Below are 18,478 nucleotides of genomic sequence, written 5' to 3' on the forward strand. Positions count from 1 at the left end.
TTTTGCATAATATGGGGACATGCTTAGAAACATCCCAGAAAATAGAGATTATTTGCTGTGAGATTTCAAAGACTTGAGGAAAAAGAGGCAGTTTTCCCTTAGAGCTGTTTACAGAACAGGAGGTTCCAAAGAGAAGATGTTTCCATTCAGTTACTAGTGATGGAAGTAGTAGTCTTGAAAGATTTTCACATCACTGCGTGGACTGTCCTTCCCTTCTACGGAAATTCTCACTCTTTTTAAGGGTGAACATTTTCATAAATATCTCCAGTATTCTTTGGTGTGGGATGCAGAAGAGTAGAGGGGCCTCCATGTGAGGTTTTTCCTGTTTGAGTGGCTGCTGATTAGTTTCACGTTACTTTAAAAACTGTTTTGATTAGGAATTTGTCGGGGGGAAATGTTGCGAGATATAGGAGAAGTAAAAAAAAAAAATTCTGTTTCTGTGATGAGTGTCTTAATTTTGGAGTCTTTCTCCATAGAGTTTCTTATTCCTGGTGCCTTTTTAAAAAAGAATACATAATGATAGTAGGTGTTTCCCTGCTACTTTAATGTAAGTCATGGTCTGTTCCAATAAATGTGACAATTTTCTTCTTGAGCTGGAACACTGCTCTCTGCCATCTTGCCAAAAGAAGCACAAGAAGAGCTCTTGATTATTATTGTGTACATTTCTGTAGTGTTTTGAAAGGAATATTCTTTTTCACAATTATAAATTGTAAAAGAAAAGAGCTATAGTAACATTCAGCATGAACCTTAAGACATGACACAGTTTGAGGCTGTTGTTGTTAGTCTTGCCTATCAAATTTTGGCACATGGAAATTATCCCAATGGCTCTTAACCTTTCTAGGCAGGTATACCACGTTATCAAACAAACACCAGCTGTACTAGTTCAGATAACACACTCCCTGAACTGAATTGAACTGATCTGATATGGCCACTACCCTCTCCTTGCCTTAAATATGTTCTCAAGCACCACCACTACCATAATACTGATACAAAATCAGCCAATTAATGATAGGTAAAAAAGCAAATACATGTATGAAAAAAAGTATTTTTCTCTTTGTGCACCCTTTAAGTGTCACTTGTCTCCTTAGTCTGTAAATTCTTTGGGGCAAAAACTGTCTCTTCATACACATTTCTACAGCGTCTAACACAGGCCTGCACAACTCGTAAAGTGGCGAGGGCCACATTACTCCAAAGAAAACAGCTGAGGGCCAAAACCCAACGGCCCCACGGAAACATACCCCCCAGGACCTCCGGGCCCCACGGAAACAACCCGCCCCAGCGCCACTCAGCCCTGCAGAAACAAACCTTCTTTCCCCAGCGCTGCCCCACCAAAACAGCTGTGGACCAAAAAGGAAGGTTGGGGGTGGGGAGGTGATACTTTATTTTAAATCAACCAGGGGCTCCCAGCTGAAGAGGTGACTAGGAGCCCTCAGGGGCAAATTAAAGGGCCCGGAGCTCCAGCAGCCGGGGGAACTGGAGCTTTGCGGGGCTGGGGCAGGGATTTAAAGGGACCAGAGCTCCTGCTGCTGAGGGGAGCCCGAGCCCTTTAAATCCCAGCCCCAGCCTGGCCGCCAGAGCCGGGATGAGATTCAAAGGGCTCTGGGCTGCCCGCAGTGGGTGGAGCCCAGAGCCCTTTAAATCCCAGCCACGGGGAGCCCAGAGCCCTTTAAATCCCAGCCACAGTCGGGATTCAAAGGGCTCTGGGCTGCCCGCAGAGCACCGTGTGTGTGGGATTTAGAATCCCCCTGCGGGCCACACAGTGAGCCTCCGCGGGCCGCATGTTGTGCAGGCCTGGTCTAACATAATGAGGTCCTGATCCTAACTGGAGCTCTGGGCATTATTGTAATTTTTTTTTTTTAATCTGTGCCCACTGCTTCCAACTCAAGTTTATTTCTGGCAGCTCTTAACAAAGCTGAACAGACAAACTCATTGTTAAAACCACCACCCTGCAAGCTGTCCGTGTAAAGAACTAACATGGAAATTAATTTAAGTTTCTTTCCTGCAGGGCTTGCTGAACTTAACACAGGAAAGGGAGGGAAAGCCAAAAGTACATAGAAGCATGAAGCTCTAGTGCTGAGGCACGTGTCATTGGTTGGGAGCAGTAAGTAGCTTAACTGCCAAAATGTTACAATATTTAATTCGGATTTGACGCCCATGTAACGTTTTTCTGCAAGATTTGCCAGACATACATTCCCAGTACTAACAGCTTATCAACCTCTTCAATTTCAAACAAAATTCATAAAATTAAGAAATAACACAAAATAGTATTGTACTTACCAACCATGATAGAGGACTCACAGTGATAGTAGCCATTGGGTTGCTTTTTTTTCAACATGGAGCAAAGATCTAGGCGGTACAGGGTTTCATCTCCAAAATAGTGGCTTTTAAAATTCTCATATAGGTGTGGGTCAATTTTTCTCACCTTTTAAATAATCAAAATTAAATTACGTTAGTCATTTCACTAGGAGACCAGATTTTCATATTTATTTTCTATGATTCTGTTTGGAACAAATGTTTTTCTAGAATGCATTTAGAAATATAAACAAAAAAAACTTTACACTATAAAGTGTCTGATTCTTTGGTCTGGTTGAGCTGTACTCAGTGCAGGACCTGAGGAGAAGTAGGGGGAGTGGCATTATACCACCTTTTTTGCCACCCCCACCCGACCCTCTGCCAGTTCAGTCCCCAGCATGAGTTAGAGCAGTCTTAGAGCAGCCCAAACTTCCAATGGCTTGTAACAGCCCCCAAAGGGTCATTACACAACTGGGGATTATTGGCTATGTCAAATCTACTCAGGGAAAATTTCCCACTATTGAGAGAATCCCAGTTGGCTGTTTAGGGCAGCCTTCCTCATGCCTTTGGGCCATCAGAGCATGGTGGTTTCTACCTAGCCAAACTAGGTTTTTTGCCCTGCTTGTTAACATTTATAAACTTTCATATACTTTTTACAATTAAGCTTACCATTAGGGTAAACTTGTTGGCCTCGTTAACACAATAGGGTTCTTTCAGTGCACTGATTGGGAGGAGGCAGTTATGAGTCAATGCTTTTGCACAGAGATGTTACAAATGGGGAGTGAAGTTACAGGGCACTGCTGATGAAAATGTTTGGTGTCGGATTGTAACAAGGTAGCATGTATGGGGCAGCTGTGCCATGTGACACAGACTTGGCAGCTCTGTCCTGCCTGCTGACATTTCAGCTGGATTTTCACACCTGCAGCTAAGGTGTGAGCAGGCTGTAGGCATTTGCCTGCAGTTGTGCCTTCCAACTGCATGGGGCCGCTATGGCATCAGCTAAACTTCCTCTTTTGCTGCCTCCCTCTGCTGGATTATAGTCAGGCAGGAAGAGGCAGTAGTGGCTGGCAGAGGCAGCAAAATCACTGCAAGATGGGAGGCCTAATATTGGTATCAAGCGTACACACTTGGTGAGCTGCACCAGGCTCTATCAATCAGAAGCCTACAGCAAATACTCCAGCCCCAGATGACCAGCAAAATATCCAGCCCTCCACGTACAGCACCCACTCAACATGGTATCTCCAGGCAATCACCCTTCTACCCACTAATACCAGGCACAGCTGTCAAATTTAATGCCACTCCACATCCGCTCATTACTGTGTGGGTCGGGGTGTGTTGACAATATGCTGGTGTTTATGGTGATATGCAAATTATGTGCTAATTATGTACAAATAGAAATAGCAGTTCATTAAATTTGCAAAAAAGCCATACAAGAGCTGCACAAAACTTGGTACTTCTGGTGGGGGTGAGGTTATGAAATGGCATTTGTCTGTGAGTGGGTGGGAGGCAGTTACGGAACTGTGCTTGTATGTTGGAGGCATTTAAAGGAAGTGTCTTTTCATGGGGGCGGTGAAGGAATTATAGAGTAGTGCCTGACGCATGTTTATTTCTGGCTCCTCAGCCTCCCTTTTGGGGTCCCTGGCTGGCCATCAGGCTGGGCTGCTGACTGAGACTCCCTCTAGTCTGCACCTGCCAGCCAATCAGCACCCGCCTTGCCCTCAGCGCCTCACTTTCAGTGAGGGAGCGGGAGACGGAGCAGCTGAGGCAAAAGAACGCTGAGCCGCCAGGCAGGGACAGAGACAACCAGGATCGGCCACCAGCCTCGCAGCAGTGAAGACAGGCCTGTGCTGCCACGAGGTACTGAGTGAGCAGGACCAGACTGCGGGACAGTGCTGCTCTCTATGGTACGTGGGGGCTAGAGGAGAATTACAGACCACAGCACTGTGTGGGGGCAGAGCTGTGTGGATGGGGGGGCGGGTGAGAGTGGTGCTCTGTACCGCGAAGGGTTATGGAGGTGTGTGGACGCAGTGGGGTTTAGAGGATGCTGTATGATCTGTAGGGGGGAGAAAGGTGGCATTACTGGGTGGGCCTTCTTCAGGGGAAGTGAGAAGGGAGATAGGTAGGGTCAGGGGATGTAGTGAGCTGTGGGAGGGTGTAGACGTGCGGACTCACCCCTGCGGCGCCTCCTGCTGGTGACTTCTGGGAATTAGCTCATTCCAGCTCCAGAGCACCCTCTGCAGGCTGGTGATCCGCCTGTTCTCTGGCCCCGTGCCCCTCCCTGGACCCCAGTGCCCTTTTACCTGGGGTGCTGCCCCCTGGCAGTAACCCCTCAGTCTTAGGGTCTCCCCTCCCCAGGGAACCCCTACCTACTATACCCACCTCGCCTCAGCATAAGGCTACTGCCAGTCATCGTCTAGCCCCATGCCCTGGGGCAGACTGCAGTATTAGCCTACTCATCATTGGCAAGGAGGGTTTGGACCTGCTGCCTTGGCCTACCCCTGGGCTGCCCTCTGCAACCCCCAGTACCTTTTAGCCTAATGCTAGACCGCAGCCTGAGGCTTTCCAGGCTGGAGATCCCCAGCTGCAGCCACTTCCCCCAATTAGCCCAGGCTTTTAGAGCTGATTTCTCCAGCCATAGCCTTCCCCCAGGGCTGTTTTAAGCCCATTAGGGCAGGAGCGGGGGTCCACCCCGCTACAGGGGGGGAAGGAGATGACGAATGGGCAGGGATACAGATTCCAGCTCAGTATCTGTGTGGCAGGGTCCAGCCCTGATCAGAAACTGGGCTGAGGGAGTGCTATGCAGCTGGTAGGGGAAGGAGAAAGAGGCAGGTTAAGCCCCCAGCCCGAGAAGAGCTGCCTGGCTTACATGTGAGGTGGGTGGGTAGGAAGAAAACTGAGATCTGGGAGAACGTTTATGCTATGGGGGTGGCAGCTGGGAGGGCGAGTTATGAACCACTGTTTTGTGGGGAGTGGTCTCTGCATGTGTAAGACTAATGTGATCACCTGGGGTGGTGTGTTGTGAGTTCATATGGAGAGGGGGCTTACAGAGTGGTGCTGGGTGTGTAGGTAGTGGGTGTGGGGTGGCATTGTGTGAATGTGCCCATGGAGGTGGGTCTGTGTGCATAAAATGGTCATTTCCATGTGCATTCACGTATGCCCATACACGTAGTTATGGAGTGTGACTGTATATCTAAGCAGGCAGTTAGGTGCTGACTCCACTAGCTTTTAATTTCTACAGAGCAGTGTCTATAGCCCACTGTACTCACAACAGGAAATGAGATCCATTCCTCATTATTATTCATACTAACCAGGGATACTTGGGGCTTACTAGAGCAAAACTCTCAGTCCAACCATCCAACTCATTTCGTGGTTCAACACAGCCTGCTCATTACCTCTTGAGGGAAGAGGATTTGCATACAGCAGGAGTGTGGGTAGAGAGGACTGATGCAAGCAGCAGAAAGCTGTTGGAAAAGGGGCAGGTGGCCCAGAGAGGGAGAGGAGTGAAGTGGATCGGGTAGTAGCTGGGAGGTGGATAAAATGGACAAGTGAGGAGAGTCAGTTGTTCCTGGGGAAGGGACTTATGCGATGTGTCCAACAAAAATGTCCATCTTCACCAGCAACACAGCTCCTGGAACTAGCTAGAATGAGCACCACTGCTTCACTGAACACCCATTGTCTCCCACCCCCACCTGTGCCTGAACAAGAGGAGGAGCAAGAGCAACCTCAGATATACATGTGTGTGTTGTGGTACATAGGGCAGCTGGGGATCACTTATTATGACACAGGAGACTGCTCAGTCCACTTCATGCCCGACATGCCTGATAATGAAGACCTCAAGCTGCTGCAGAAAGTGATTGATGAAGTCCTTCCTCGATGCATAGTGACTAGTGCCAAGCAGGATCACAACATTGCCAAATTCCTGACCAATATGGGTGCTGCTACTGGGGATGTGGACAAACCAGAAATTGTCCTCTTTCCCAATATGGACTTTGGCCTGGAAGTGAGCAAACAGCGGATCCTATCTAGGCAATTCCCTTTCATTCCCTCTCATATGACTGCAACAGAGAAAATCCTCTATTTGTCCTCCATCATTCCCTTTGAGAGCCCACTCATGGTACGAGCATTAGGTGGGCTGTTGAAGTTTCTTGACAGGAGGCGGATCGGAGTCGAACTGGAAGATAGCACAATCGGAGTTCCCATCTTGGCCTTTAAAAAGTTTGTGCTCATGGATATTGTGAATATGGACCAAGATACTTACTGTGTCCTACAGATATTTAAAAGTGAGGTGCATCCTTCTGTTTACAAGCTGGCCAGTGGGCTGAAAGAAGGACTCAGTTTGTATGGGATTTTGAACCGCTGCAGGTGCAAGTGGGGAGAGAAACTGATGAGGTTGTGGCTCATGCGGCCCACCCGGAACCTTACACAGCTGAACAAACGGCTGGATGTTATTCAGTTCTTCTTGCTGGCTCAGAACCATGAAACAGTCCTGACTCTTCAAGACTGCCTCAAGAATATAAAAAATGTACCTCAGATTCTAAGAAGAATGACTCTTTCACATACAAAGGTCAGTGACTGGCAGGCACTTTACAAGACAGTTTATAGTGCCGTGTGCCTCAGAGATACATGCCGCTCCCTGCCTAGCAGCATCGAGCTCTTCCAGACCATTTCACAGGTCTTCACCGATGATCTGCACTATATTGCCAGTCTCATCAGCAAAGTGGTAGATTTTGAAGGCAGTATCTCAGAAAACCGCTTCACTGTCAGACCCAATGTGGATTCCACCATTGACGAAAAGAAACGAAAACTGATGGGTCTCTCAGACTTCCTTACAGAGGTGGCCCGGAAGGAATTGGAGACCCTGGACAATCGGATTCCTTCCTGTTGTGTCATCTATATTCCCTTGATTGGATTCTTGCTTTCCATTCCACGGCTGCCCACAATGTTGGACAAGAGTGACTTTGAGATTGAAGGCCTGGACTTCATGTTCTTGTCAGAGGATAAACTGCATTACAGAAGTGCTAGGACAAAGGAACTAGACAGCATTCTGGGCGACCTGCACTGTGAGATCAGAGACCAGGAAACACTTATCATGCACCAGATGCAGACAAAGATCTTGGAGAAGTCCGCGGTGCTTAACAATGTGATTGAGTACACAGCGCACCTAGATGTGCTGCTAGCTCTGGCAGTGATGGCTCGAGAGAATAGCTACAGCCGTCCATGCTTTACCCACCGCCATGGCATCTACATCAAGGATGGCAGGCATCCACTCATGGAGCTATGTGCGAAGACTTTTGTGCCCAATCCTGTGAACAGTGGTGAGGCTAATGGGCGGATAAAGATCCTTACAGGGCCTAACTCATCTGGGAAGAGTGTATACTTAAAAATGGTGGGCCTTATAACATTCATGGCCCTAATTGGCAGCTATGTCCCTGCTGCAGAGGCTGAGATTGGGGCAGTTGATGGGATTTACACCAGGATTCACAGCAGAGAATCAGTATCTTTGGGACTCTCCACTTTCATGATTGATCTCAACCAGGTTGCCAAAGCAGTGAACAATGCCACTGAAAGGTCCTTGGTACTCATTGATGAGTTTGGCAAAGGGACCAACACAGTGGATGGCCTCTCCCTTCTGGCCGCTGTGCTGAGGTACTGGCTCAACCAAGGAACTCAGTGCCCGCAGGTCTTTGTCTCCACTAATTTTCACAGCTTGGTGCAGCTGAAGCTCCTTCCTGACACCCCTCTTGTGCAGTACCTGACAATGGAGACCCACCAAGATGGAGATGAGTTAATATTCTTCTATCAGCTCAAGGAGGGGGTGTCTACTGTTAGCCATGCTGCCAATATTGCTGCATTGGCTGGGATGCCACCCAAAGTGATTGCACGAGGAATGGAAGTATCAGAGCTTATCCGAAATGGAAAACCTGTTAGATGTATTGATCATCCATCCAAAGGGAACCAGCTAGAGAGATGCAAGTCTCTGGTGGAAAAGTTCCTTTGCCTAGACTTTGATGACCCTCATGTGGACTTAGAGAAGTTCATGAGTCAGGAAGTGCTGCCCTCCGCAGCCTCTATTCTGTACCCATGTAACCCTAGAAAAATGGACTATATGCTATAGGCCTCCATTGCTGTCAAACCACAAACATTTTGGTGGGAGAAGCTTAAAATGTCCCTATAATTTTGATATTAATGGGAATAATATCCCTTCAGTGAATTTTCTTCAACTCCAAATATGAAATGCAATCCAACATACAGAAGCAACCACCCAATATCCAGCTGAAAAACCCCATGGACAAGAGATCTATGTTCTCCAGAGGAAATGAAATAACTTCTGCAATGATCAATAATGTCTCTGACCAATGCTCTGACCCCATATTTAAGTTTTAAAATATTTTTATTGTAAAAGTTATGTTTCATTTTTCCTGTTTCAAATAACTGTTGTGGCTATTTATCTGTCTGAGATGTGACCTTTTTATCTAGCAGTAGCAGTGCAGGAGGGCGGGAAGTCAGGGACCTTGGTTTCTCTTCCATCTGTGTGACCTTGGGGTAAAGTCTTAACCTCTTTGTACCTGTTTACTCATTTGTAAAATGAGTACATAATAATCTAACTACTTCAGAGCACATATTGAGGCTTAAAGGTTTGTAAAGTGCTTTAAGATTGACAGATGAAAGGTGCTATAGAAGTATAACATAGTCATTGTGTACAAGATCATAGTTTGGGACCTATCCATGATACATCCTTCCTCAGCTGATAGTACTGTAAGGGTAAAGTGTTCAGTCCCTAATGCAAGAGAGTGTGTTGCATCACACTATAGTGACTCTTCTAGTCACTTTCAGATCAAGATCAAGACATTGCACAGAAATATGTATCCTGTTCCCTTGAGTCAGAAAAAAACATTTGTAACTGTGCAGGGCATTGAGAATGAGGATAATAGAAGGGAAAATGGGGTGATGTCATGGGCTGTAAGACATTTCTTACACCACTAACTGTCTTGTCCAGAAAAATGGCACACTCAGTGGGGGTTGGTGATGCGGTGATTTAACAACCTTATAGTGTATTACTTCTGGGAAAGTCCACATTCAAACTCTGCTTATTATTGGTCACCAGTAGAAATTTAATTGTGGTTTCATCCTGCTTGCTGCTGGTTGTTTGTTCACATAATAAAGCAATCACATAATTTATCTTAATGGACAGTCTCTGCTCAGGAAAAGCTAGGAGCTGTCATAAATGGAATGTTGCAGGGCAAAATGAGCATGCATTGGCAGAACCATGTGAGGATGCATTTTGGTTCGCTGAAACAAGAACTACTCTCCCCTTGGGTTCTATATTATGAGGATATAAAATTTATTACTTTTGACTCCACTTACTTTTAGAAACATACAGAAAGCAAGGGAATTGAAGAATGTATTGAGAATTTAAGACAGAGATTAACATTTTAATTCTCTCTGAGTTTTAAATGAAAATTTGAGGATGGGGAAATTGAATTGGGAGGAAGGGGTGGCTAGTCTTTTGCTTCCACACTCCCCCTCCCCTTGTCCAGACCATCAATGAAAGGATCTTTAGTGAAGACAATGTTTGACGAATGATGTAATAACAAATGTTCATAGCACCAAGCAGCAACAGCAGAGCATATTGTTAGATAAGTAAAGCAGAAGTAGGACTCAGTATGCCAAGTTTTCTTGTGATGTGATAACTTGACTCAGCTGCCACATCCAACCAAAATGGCAGGGCATCTGACAGCTAGGACTGAATGCCAAAACTATGCTATTACTGCTCACGGGACAGCTAGCAGAAGACATAGAGAGTGCTACTATATTTTCTTTATGCTGAACTTGCTTGAGGATGGTGGTTTCAAGGAGCTAAATACGCTGATTTTACTTAAAATGAGAGAAGGTTTGCATGAGTCAGCCACTAAGAAAAAAAATTAACTTCATAACTTTCAATGCTAAATATCTTCTAATTTGTTTAGTGTATGTAGCTGAAAATGGCAAGTATAATTAATTAGTCAGATTGCATATCAATAGGATTTTGATTGAGACAGAACTTTGATTTTGTTGCAATGTAGTGATTTTTCCTTTAATGTATTATGTGGTGTGCTATCAGACTACAAAATATACAACTATAGATTCAAATAAAGAAAACATACAGTGGTGACAAATTAACACAATTAACAGGAAACGACAACAGGGATAAATTACAGCAACAGGCAGTTACTATTGTTTCCAGTAGAAATATAATGTACTGTCTTCAAAACAATGTGCAGCAACTATGCAATTAACTTATCACTGCAGTTAAATCATAGACTCATTTACCTGTGGGCCTAAATCACCACTGCACTGCACCCTGTGCAGTCACTTACATTACTGCAAAGTGAGTTGAAAATATTCCCGATCTGATTGCATTTGCTTTGCAAATGTTGTCCGTGACTATGCAAGCTGCGGAGCAACAATGAATCAGGCCTTGTGCCTTTACTTTTAAAATAGCCTTGCCTGTGGTTTGTAATTACATGATTTTGTCTTACTCACTAAGGACCTAATTAAGCAGAAATGATCAGAGAAATTCAGCATAGTCAGGCAGTACAATTTAAGGACTCAATTTTATAATAATATTTGCAGTTCTTTAGCCCCTTGCATTGAAGGATTTTGAATCACCGTACAGCATTTATCAATGAAGTCTCATAGCAAATAAGTAATAGATTGAGTCAGTCACAACCTCTCAGTACTTCATTTCACCAAAGTCACACAGCAGTTAGTGGTAGACCTGGGGATAGGAGTGTTGTCTGTAATCACAAAACGAACTCACTTCTTTCATTATATATTGTAGGCAATGTGTGTCCAGCACTGGACAATGCATAGAAGATATGGTACCTGCCCCATATATTTTATTGTTGAAGGCCCCAGCCCTGGAAAGACTTACACACATGCATAAAGATATGCATATGCTCAAGTCTTTCCAGGATCAGGACCTAAATTGTTTCATGTTATCTCCTTCCATAGGAGCTCCTAGTCCTAGGTAGGAATGGAGAATGTGGTATCAGCATTTGGGGGAACTTTTCAATTAACTCATTCGTCCCCAAAATTGTCCCACTGGACCTAAGGGACCAAGTTTGATTAACTGTCTTCCACTTCCATCAATTATTGTAAACTATGTTCTTTTTCTCACCTGAGAAACTGGGGGAGGAGGGAGGCAGAATTCCAGAGAAATTTTCTCTCATCCAATTAACTCCATGTAAATGTAGCAGCTAATGGTTTTATCCTTCATTAGCTTCTATTCCATTAAATAAAAGAAGTCTGACTTTTTACTTTTCTGTAGCTTTAAATGTCTTAAGGGTAATCTCTTGAAGAGACTTACTTTTCATACCTCTGTAGAGTTACAGAACCTTCATTTTGAACTCAGTAATTTCTTTTATTAAATATTTTACAGCTTTGGAAAAGTAACTTTTCAGAATTTTTGTTCCTCAAGAATTTTCTATCTTTTCCCCTGAAGCTCTAGGCATATTTGCAATAGATGGAGAAATGGAACGTTTTATCAATTTTCCCAAAATGTAATTTAAATAAATTTAGTGAGATCAGTAATCCTCTGAAGGGTTGGTTTAACTGCTTTTTTAAGACAGAAAACCCCAAAATTTTAATTACTTCTGTCCTGAATGTTTATAACTATCAATCCATTGGTTTGTATTTTAAATTATTTTTTATCTATCAGCTGTTACTTTACAATGTTATATATATGCTCTTCCTACGATAACCTTTATTAATTTTTCTCAGTTACTTGTAATACTGTTGCATGATCTAAAAATTCATTTAAACTGTTGTTAAAATGTGTTATTTTCACCTTTTTATGCTTTGTTTATTTACTATACTAAGAGGAAATGTGCACAAAGAACTGATTAAACAATAGGAAACAAAGAATGATAGTAAATGCTGCTTCTTAAGATGGAGAGAGTTTTGACAAAGAAATATCCCATTTAATAGTGTTTACTGTTATTTAATATCAGTCTCCCATGGTATTTTTCTATGGCACATCACTTAATAGCTAAGCCACTAGTATATTTATTATTCAGTGTTCTGGAGAAGTAATATGAATTAGGATGACAGTAATTTGATTTTGTTATTAGCTACTGTGGAGACCAACACATTAGAGTACAGGGCAGCATAATGTTGATTAAATGTAAATAATGCACATTGGGAAAATAGTAAATATCTCATACACCCTACTGGCCTCTGACATTAAAATAAATAACAAAATTAGAAATAACTGTGTGTGGTTAATGAAGATCTCTACACAGTAGTGTGACTTTTACAATAGTAAGTGCTATGCCATGTCAGCCAGAACTTGTCCTGAAGTCTTTAGTTCCTTCCTTGATTTCCTACCTTTTATGTTTGTTATGCCCTTAAACTACTGTGGTGTATCTTTAAAGTTGTATTCAAGAAAGACTGTTTTACAATCCAAGATTTTATTCAATCCAACTATATAATTTTCTACTTAAGCATTTTTGATACCTGTTAGTGGTACTCCCAACGTTGTTTGTAAACATTTTCCCTGTAATGTTTATCAAAATAAAATACTTTAGCTTTTTATGTATACATTTTAAACAATGTCAACAGCACCTTTTCTTTTCATGCAATATTTTGACAAATAATGCTAGTTCCAGGAATAACTTTACTTATGCATATCAAAGAAGAGAATGATAAGAAATTCACATAAATTGCTATACAGGGGCAGAAAAAAATAGTTGCATGGAAATATAGCTCGGTGTAAAATGATGTAACATCATAATGGGAACTGGAGTGGAATGAAAACTTGGATTAAATAGTTATTGTGGGTCACACTTTTGTGTCCATGATTGCTTTTATGTTTGTTCTCTTTCTTACCATCGTTACCTTTATTGATGTACTATTTATAATCAAAGAATCTAGTGTGGAGTTTTGCATGAGTAAGGCAAGTAATAGTTAACTATAAGAGTGTAGTTAAAAGGATGTGTCGTATCTCTTTTCTTGCTTGTCCTGGAATTCAGCACAGCATATGCAGTAAAAAGAGAGAGGTCACAATACATACTGTGCATAATCCAGATATGGATTATGAACTTTGTTTAGAAACTGGTCTTTTCTGCCACACAGTGTCAACAGAAAACAATCCAAACAAATCAATGTTTCAACTGCACACAAGAAGCATAAGTCTTTCTCAGTACATTACTTGTACCCCATGATAAATAATAACCTTGTACATTTAATTAATTTTATCTCTTGTCTCTATTTTCCAAAAAACGGAAGACAAACATGGTAACATTTTTGCTTATATAGCACCCAGCACACACAATGTGTGTCTTGATACTACATAAAAGTTTTTAAAAGATTAAATAAAGTAGTATGGTTCAACAACCAAGTGAAACAAAGCCATTCTGTGACAATCTACTATTAAAAACAAACTTAGGTTAAAGCTGCCACTTTTTTCATGTGATAAACAGGAGATAGGAAAAAGAAAGAAAAACAACTTTTTTTATCTTAGATAAAACAGGGGGCTTACCCCAGGAGATAACAAAGTATTTAAGCATGTCCTTTGAGTGTATTGATTAATCAGGACCTCAATAGGTGGACCATACAAACAAACTATGGTCTAATGGGGAAAGCTGTACCTGAGGAATTCCACACCTTTTATATTGTTTCACGTAGTATTGCTATAATTGGATTGCTTGGAATCTTCTTTATTTATGCTAGACAGAGCATCTGTTCCTGAAGTTGGTACCCTGATGTCGCAATGCTTACATACCTCCAGTTGCACATAAAATGTAACTTGACTTTCCAGGTGTCTCCTCAGACAAGTCTGTCTATTATAAACTAAACTTCAGACAGACAGTAATTATTTTAGCAGGTTTAGAAGACAATCACAACTATAATGAATGCCCCTGACTTTTCTTATCAAGACCACCTCAAAAGATGGGACAAACATTGCTAAAATTTGTACACTATATTATCAAACAACAGAGAGTAAATTTTGCAATTAGTAAAGTTATTTCAAATACATGTATTCTAAGCACATTTACTACAAAGTATTTTTTATAAAATCAACTGACCTAAACAGTTCATATTGTTTCTGTCAACACTGCAGTGAAGCAATTGTTTCCCCAGCTCACCAAAGGGAAAAAAAATGTAACACTTGGGTTCAGTATAACTGAATGAGTTCTTAAAACTGAGTTAAGCTCAAATAAAACAAATGTTTATTACTTAGCACTTTCAAAATACCCTAGAGGAAATCCTGTCTCAGTTAAAGTCAATAGGAGTTTTGCATTGACTTCAGTGAGATGAGGATTTCATCCCAGGTTTATTGAAACAGCACTCTCCCCCACCATTTTTTTTGTAAGCTTCAGAGACAATGAAGTGTAGAAGGGGGAGGAGAGGAAGTTAGTTCAAAAGTACAAAAAGAATGAAAGTCAGATATGGTTTTGATCTGTTGAATTAGCTCCATCTCAGAGTATTGGATAACACTATATAGATTAATAAATAACTTGCAATGAACAAATGAGTATCTCATTTACACAACCAAAAGCTGAGACAAAGAACAAATATTTTGGAGATCTCTTCTGCATCTGTTCACATCAGCATACATAATTAAACATTGTTAGCAAAGAATATGAAGTTAAAATAGCTTGCCCTTATGGCTGATCCTCAATTACTGTGCTTTGGTTCATGCAGAAAGTTGCTTGCCTTTTTTGTTTTCCCATTAGAATGGAAAGCGGAATGCCACTGGGAGAGGATAATGCAGTTGCAAGAAAAACAGGACGACCTCCCCCAAAAAAGGCAGCCTGAAAGATATGATCTATCAACTCATATTATTATAAATGCTCTTCATTCCAGAGTCAGTAGTCCTACATGCTGGACAGTTAATTTCCGTATAATTCAAAAATCTTTATTTAAGGTACACTGGAGCAATAATCCAGACAATAATTGTAATCTTTAGATTCTTTTGCAAGAGAAAATAGACCATAATTGTTAACATATCGAGACTATCAAGAGTAGTATTTTGTAGTACAACTTTGGACAAAATATTTTACATATTCACTGTTTTCGTAAAAGACTAATATTTTAAAGTCTTACCAGTCCACCTGGTTACAAAGAAGTCGAACCTTGACTGCTCTAGAATATAGCTAAAGTAAAACTAGTGTGCTTACCGTTTGTTCTCTAAAATAAACTTTTGGGATGGCTGCTGTCGTGCTGCATCAAATTTGAGCTTACCTGCTTACGTAGCCCTGGTGATTTTGACAGCTTCATGAAGGTCAAGTGAGGTTTAAAAGCTCTGTTTTCTCCTGCCAAGATGCCCTTTTCTTGAAATATCTTCTTCATGGTCTCTGGAGAATGAAAAATGCAGAGGCCCTAAAATATCAAATACTGTGGATGCTTAAAAATGTGCTTTTAACTGTAATACGAGTCACATCCATCCCATGTGAAAAGTGAAGATAATCAATAAGAAGGGAAAGACAGCTTTCTAGTTTCCTTCAAACTGCATGTTATATCTGAACAGAGCAATTTGATAATTGCAGCTGATCTGGGACACAAGTTACTTCATTTAAAAAGAAATCATTGGCAATCTATTTAAACCAATCAATATCTAGTCTAAAATCTGAATAGTACCTTTACATTTCAATTGTTCAGGGATTGCAATGATTGAAGCAATTGCAAATTACAAAAGAATAGTTATGGATGATGAAATTCATTAGACAAAGCTATTCTGTGTCAAATTCTATGGTCCTTATTTGAATGACCATTTCAGGCCAAGGGAATTTTGCTTAATAATCACCAACTTTGACCTAACTGTGAAGGGCAAAGATTGAGAATAGATCAAATCTGATGTTCTTCACCAGTGCTTCACAGTTAGACATTTGCTTTTTATTTATTTTTAACTATCTGTTGCCTTTCTGACACCTGTGTAAAGTGGAATGTGCAGTTCAACTGACTGAGAAGACTGGAAATTTTCTTTTTCATGTGGCTATTTGCCTACATCCAAAGCTAGGCAAAGCTTCTATATTGACCTCTCTTACTCCCTCCCAGCTCATCTACCTAGAGCAATATAAATGTTAAACTTACTGGAAGTTAAATCACCAGAACTACAATCAACATTAATGAAATCTACCCTAGTGGTCTTGCACCCCATTAGACCAGATACTATCTAGAGTTAGCCAGCTTGAACACTACATAGGGTGTTTGCAACTGTACATACTAGGGCATGGCTATACTGGAACATTCAGGAAAGTTAAGGTGGATCAACTAAATATGTGAAATCAATGTGCATAAGTTAAAGAATGTTAATCTCCCATGTGGATGCTCTCACTTAGGAGTAGAGTGGTCTTAATCCTCCTTGGTCATTTTTTTTTTAAATACTCTCTGAAATGACACCTTAGAAAATTAAAACTAAAACTTGTTTCCTGACTATTCTGTTTTTATAAAAAGACTAAACAGGTTAAAGTATGAGTATTAAGTAACAGCAAATTAAGGTCACTTTACTCCTGAATGAGATCATCCACATATGGAGTCAGTGGGGAGGAGAGGTTTGGGGTTAAATGAGCTTTAATATATGTTCCTTGACTTTTCACCTTTAATTGATTTGCCTTAACTTCCTGAGTATTTGTGTCTGTACACAAGCCGTTAGTGTTTTCAGTGGGATGCCTCACACAGTATGTAAAGTTAAGAATGTGCCTAAGCCTTCATAGGATCAAGATCTAAAGAGACACTGCAAAGTTTTGAGCTTAAAATTGGTCTAATTTAAAGCTGTGGTTACAGTATGTTGTAGAGAAAATCCTCTGTATTTGAAAAGGCATAACTCCACATTACCTTTCATATTCTTTAAGTGAATATTTCCCCCAAACGCACTCTGTAAAAATACATAACTAAAACTAAAAATAGCCTATTCATAAAATTAGTTAAGAAAAAAAAATTTAGGTTTTTAAGGTATAATTTTATAGTGTATTTTTAAAAGAAACTTAAATTATGAAAGATACCATCATACTGTTTTTAAAATCCAGAGGATTTTACCATATTTATTTTTTAATTTTTTCAGTTTGCTAAAAGAACACCTACCTGTAAGTAGTTGTCACTTGGCCATATATTTAAAATATAGGTCTGGATCCTGCAATCACTTATGCACACATTTCATGATATGCCAATTTGAGTTCAATAAAACTATTCAAGTATTGAGTTGTGCACATGCTTAAGTGTTTGTAGTATAAGGCCTATACGTAATAAAAAATATCCTTACCAAAATGTGTTCATGTATTGCATGTTTCTGCGTGCCCACACACACAGAGGTTTGTTTTGCAGTTAATTTTGATTGGTTTCAGCTTTTTAAAACAGAAAATAAACTACAGTAATAGCACTTATTTAAAGAATACATAAGGCTCAATCCTTTGCTTGTTTCTGTGGCCATCAAGGGTTCTGGTAGTGGAACTGGTAAGAGGGAGTGAACAGGATTGGTTGTGGGGTGCACCCCCTGCACTGTGTGCAGATGAATTCTAGGGTAGTTTCCTGCACACCAAGGCAATACGGATAGGAAGGGCACAGTGGACTGAAAGATTCGCTTCTATGTAGCTCTTCCCATACCTGCAGAGGGGGCATATCAGGGTTCTGTGACCTGTCCTATTAAATCCTCAAGGCTGTAACACTGGTTGAGAAGTGGTTCTGTGGAGAAGATTCACAGTCTCTGGAAAGGAACCACTCTTCATTTTCTCATCAGTGCCCAACCTGGCAGTTCTGGCAAGAAATAGGACTGAAGGTTTTCTCCATAGAGAATAACATTTTATAACAGAAAAGAGAGAATATGTTGTGCGCATTCTAAACATGATAGTGGCTTTATTTACTTGCAGGACTAAAACCCTACAAATCTCTGTAGACTGGAATCTGCTCCCACTGAAGTCAATGGCAAAACTCCTATTGACTTCAATGGGAACAGGATCCAGCCCTATATTTATAGTAGCCAAAAGTAACTAACAAACTCCAGAAGTTCTGTTGGCATCCGTGGAAATTAATTTTTTTTTTTTTTTTGCAAAATTGCTCCCCTTTTTTTGACTAGCTCTTAACTCAAGGAGCCCCACTATGTCCAATAAGGAGGTGAGGTCGGATGGAAGGAAAATGGACTCCTAGATCAACTGATTTTCACTAGTACTTATCCTAGCCATGCATATGCAGATACATTCAGTAGCAT

The 18,478-nt window shown here is 41.2% G+C and overlaps 2 protein-coding genes across 3 annotated transcripts in view; one reads left to right on the top strand and one right to left on the bottom strand.

The window, feature by feature from the left end:
* Positions 1-18,478, bottom strand: part of AKAP7 (A-kinase anchoring protein 7) — a 145,200-nt gene that overhangs the window by 61,232 nt on the left and 65,490 nt on the right. For both annotated transcript variants that reach the window (XM_050949987.1, XM_050949986.1), the window contains exons 6-7: positions 15,520-15,632; positions 2,278-2,422 (exon numbers count right to left, since the gene is read on the bottom strand). In XM_050949987.1, the coding sequence (XP_050805944.1) occupies positions 2,278-2,422; positions 15,520-15,632 (258 nt within the window). The remainder of the gene's footprint in view (positions 1-2,277; positions 2,423-15,519; positions 15,633-18,478) is intronic.
* Positions 5,871-8,407, top strand: MSH5 (mutS homolog 5). Its single transcript, XM_050949551.1, has one exon. The coding sequence runs from the start codon at positions 5,873-5,875 to the stop codon at positions 8,405-8,407; it is 2,535 nt and encodes an 844-aa protein (XP_050805508.1). The 5' UTR covers positions 5,871-5,872.

The sequence above is a fragment of the Gopherus flavomarginatus genome, chromosome 4 (genome assembly GCF_025201925.1).
Source record: "Gopherus flavomarginatus isolate rGopFla2 chromosome 4, rGopFla2.mat.asm, whole genome shotgun sequence".
Classification (NCBI taxonomy): domain Eukaryota; kingdom Metazoa; phylum Chordata; order Testudines; family Testudinidae; genus Gopherus; species Gopherus flavomarginatus.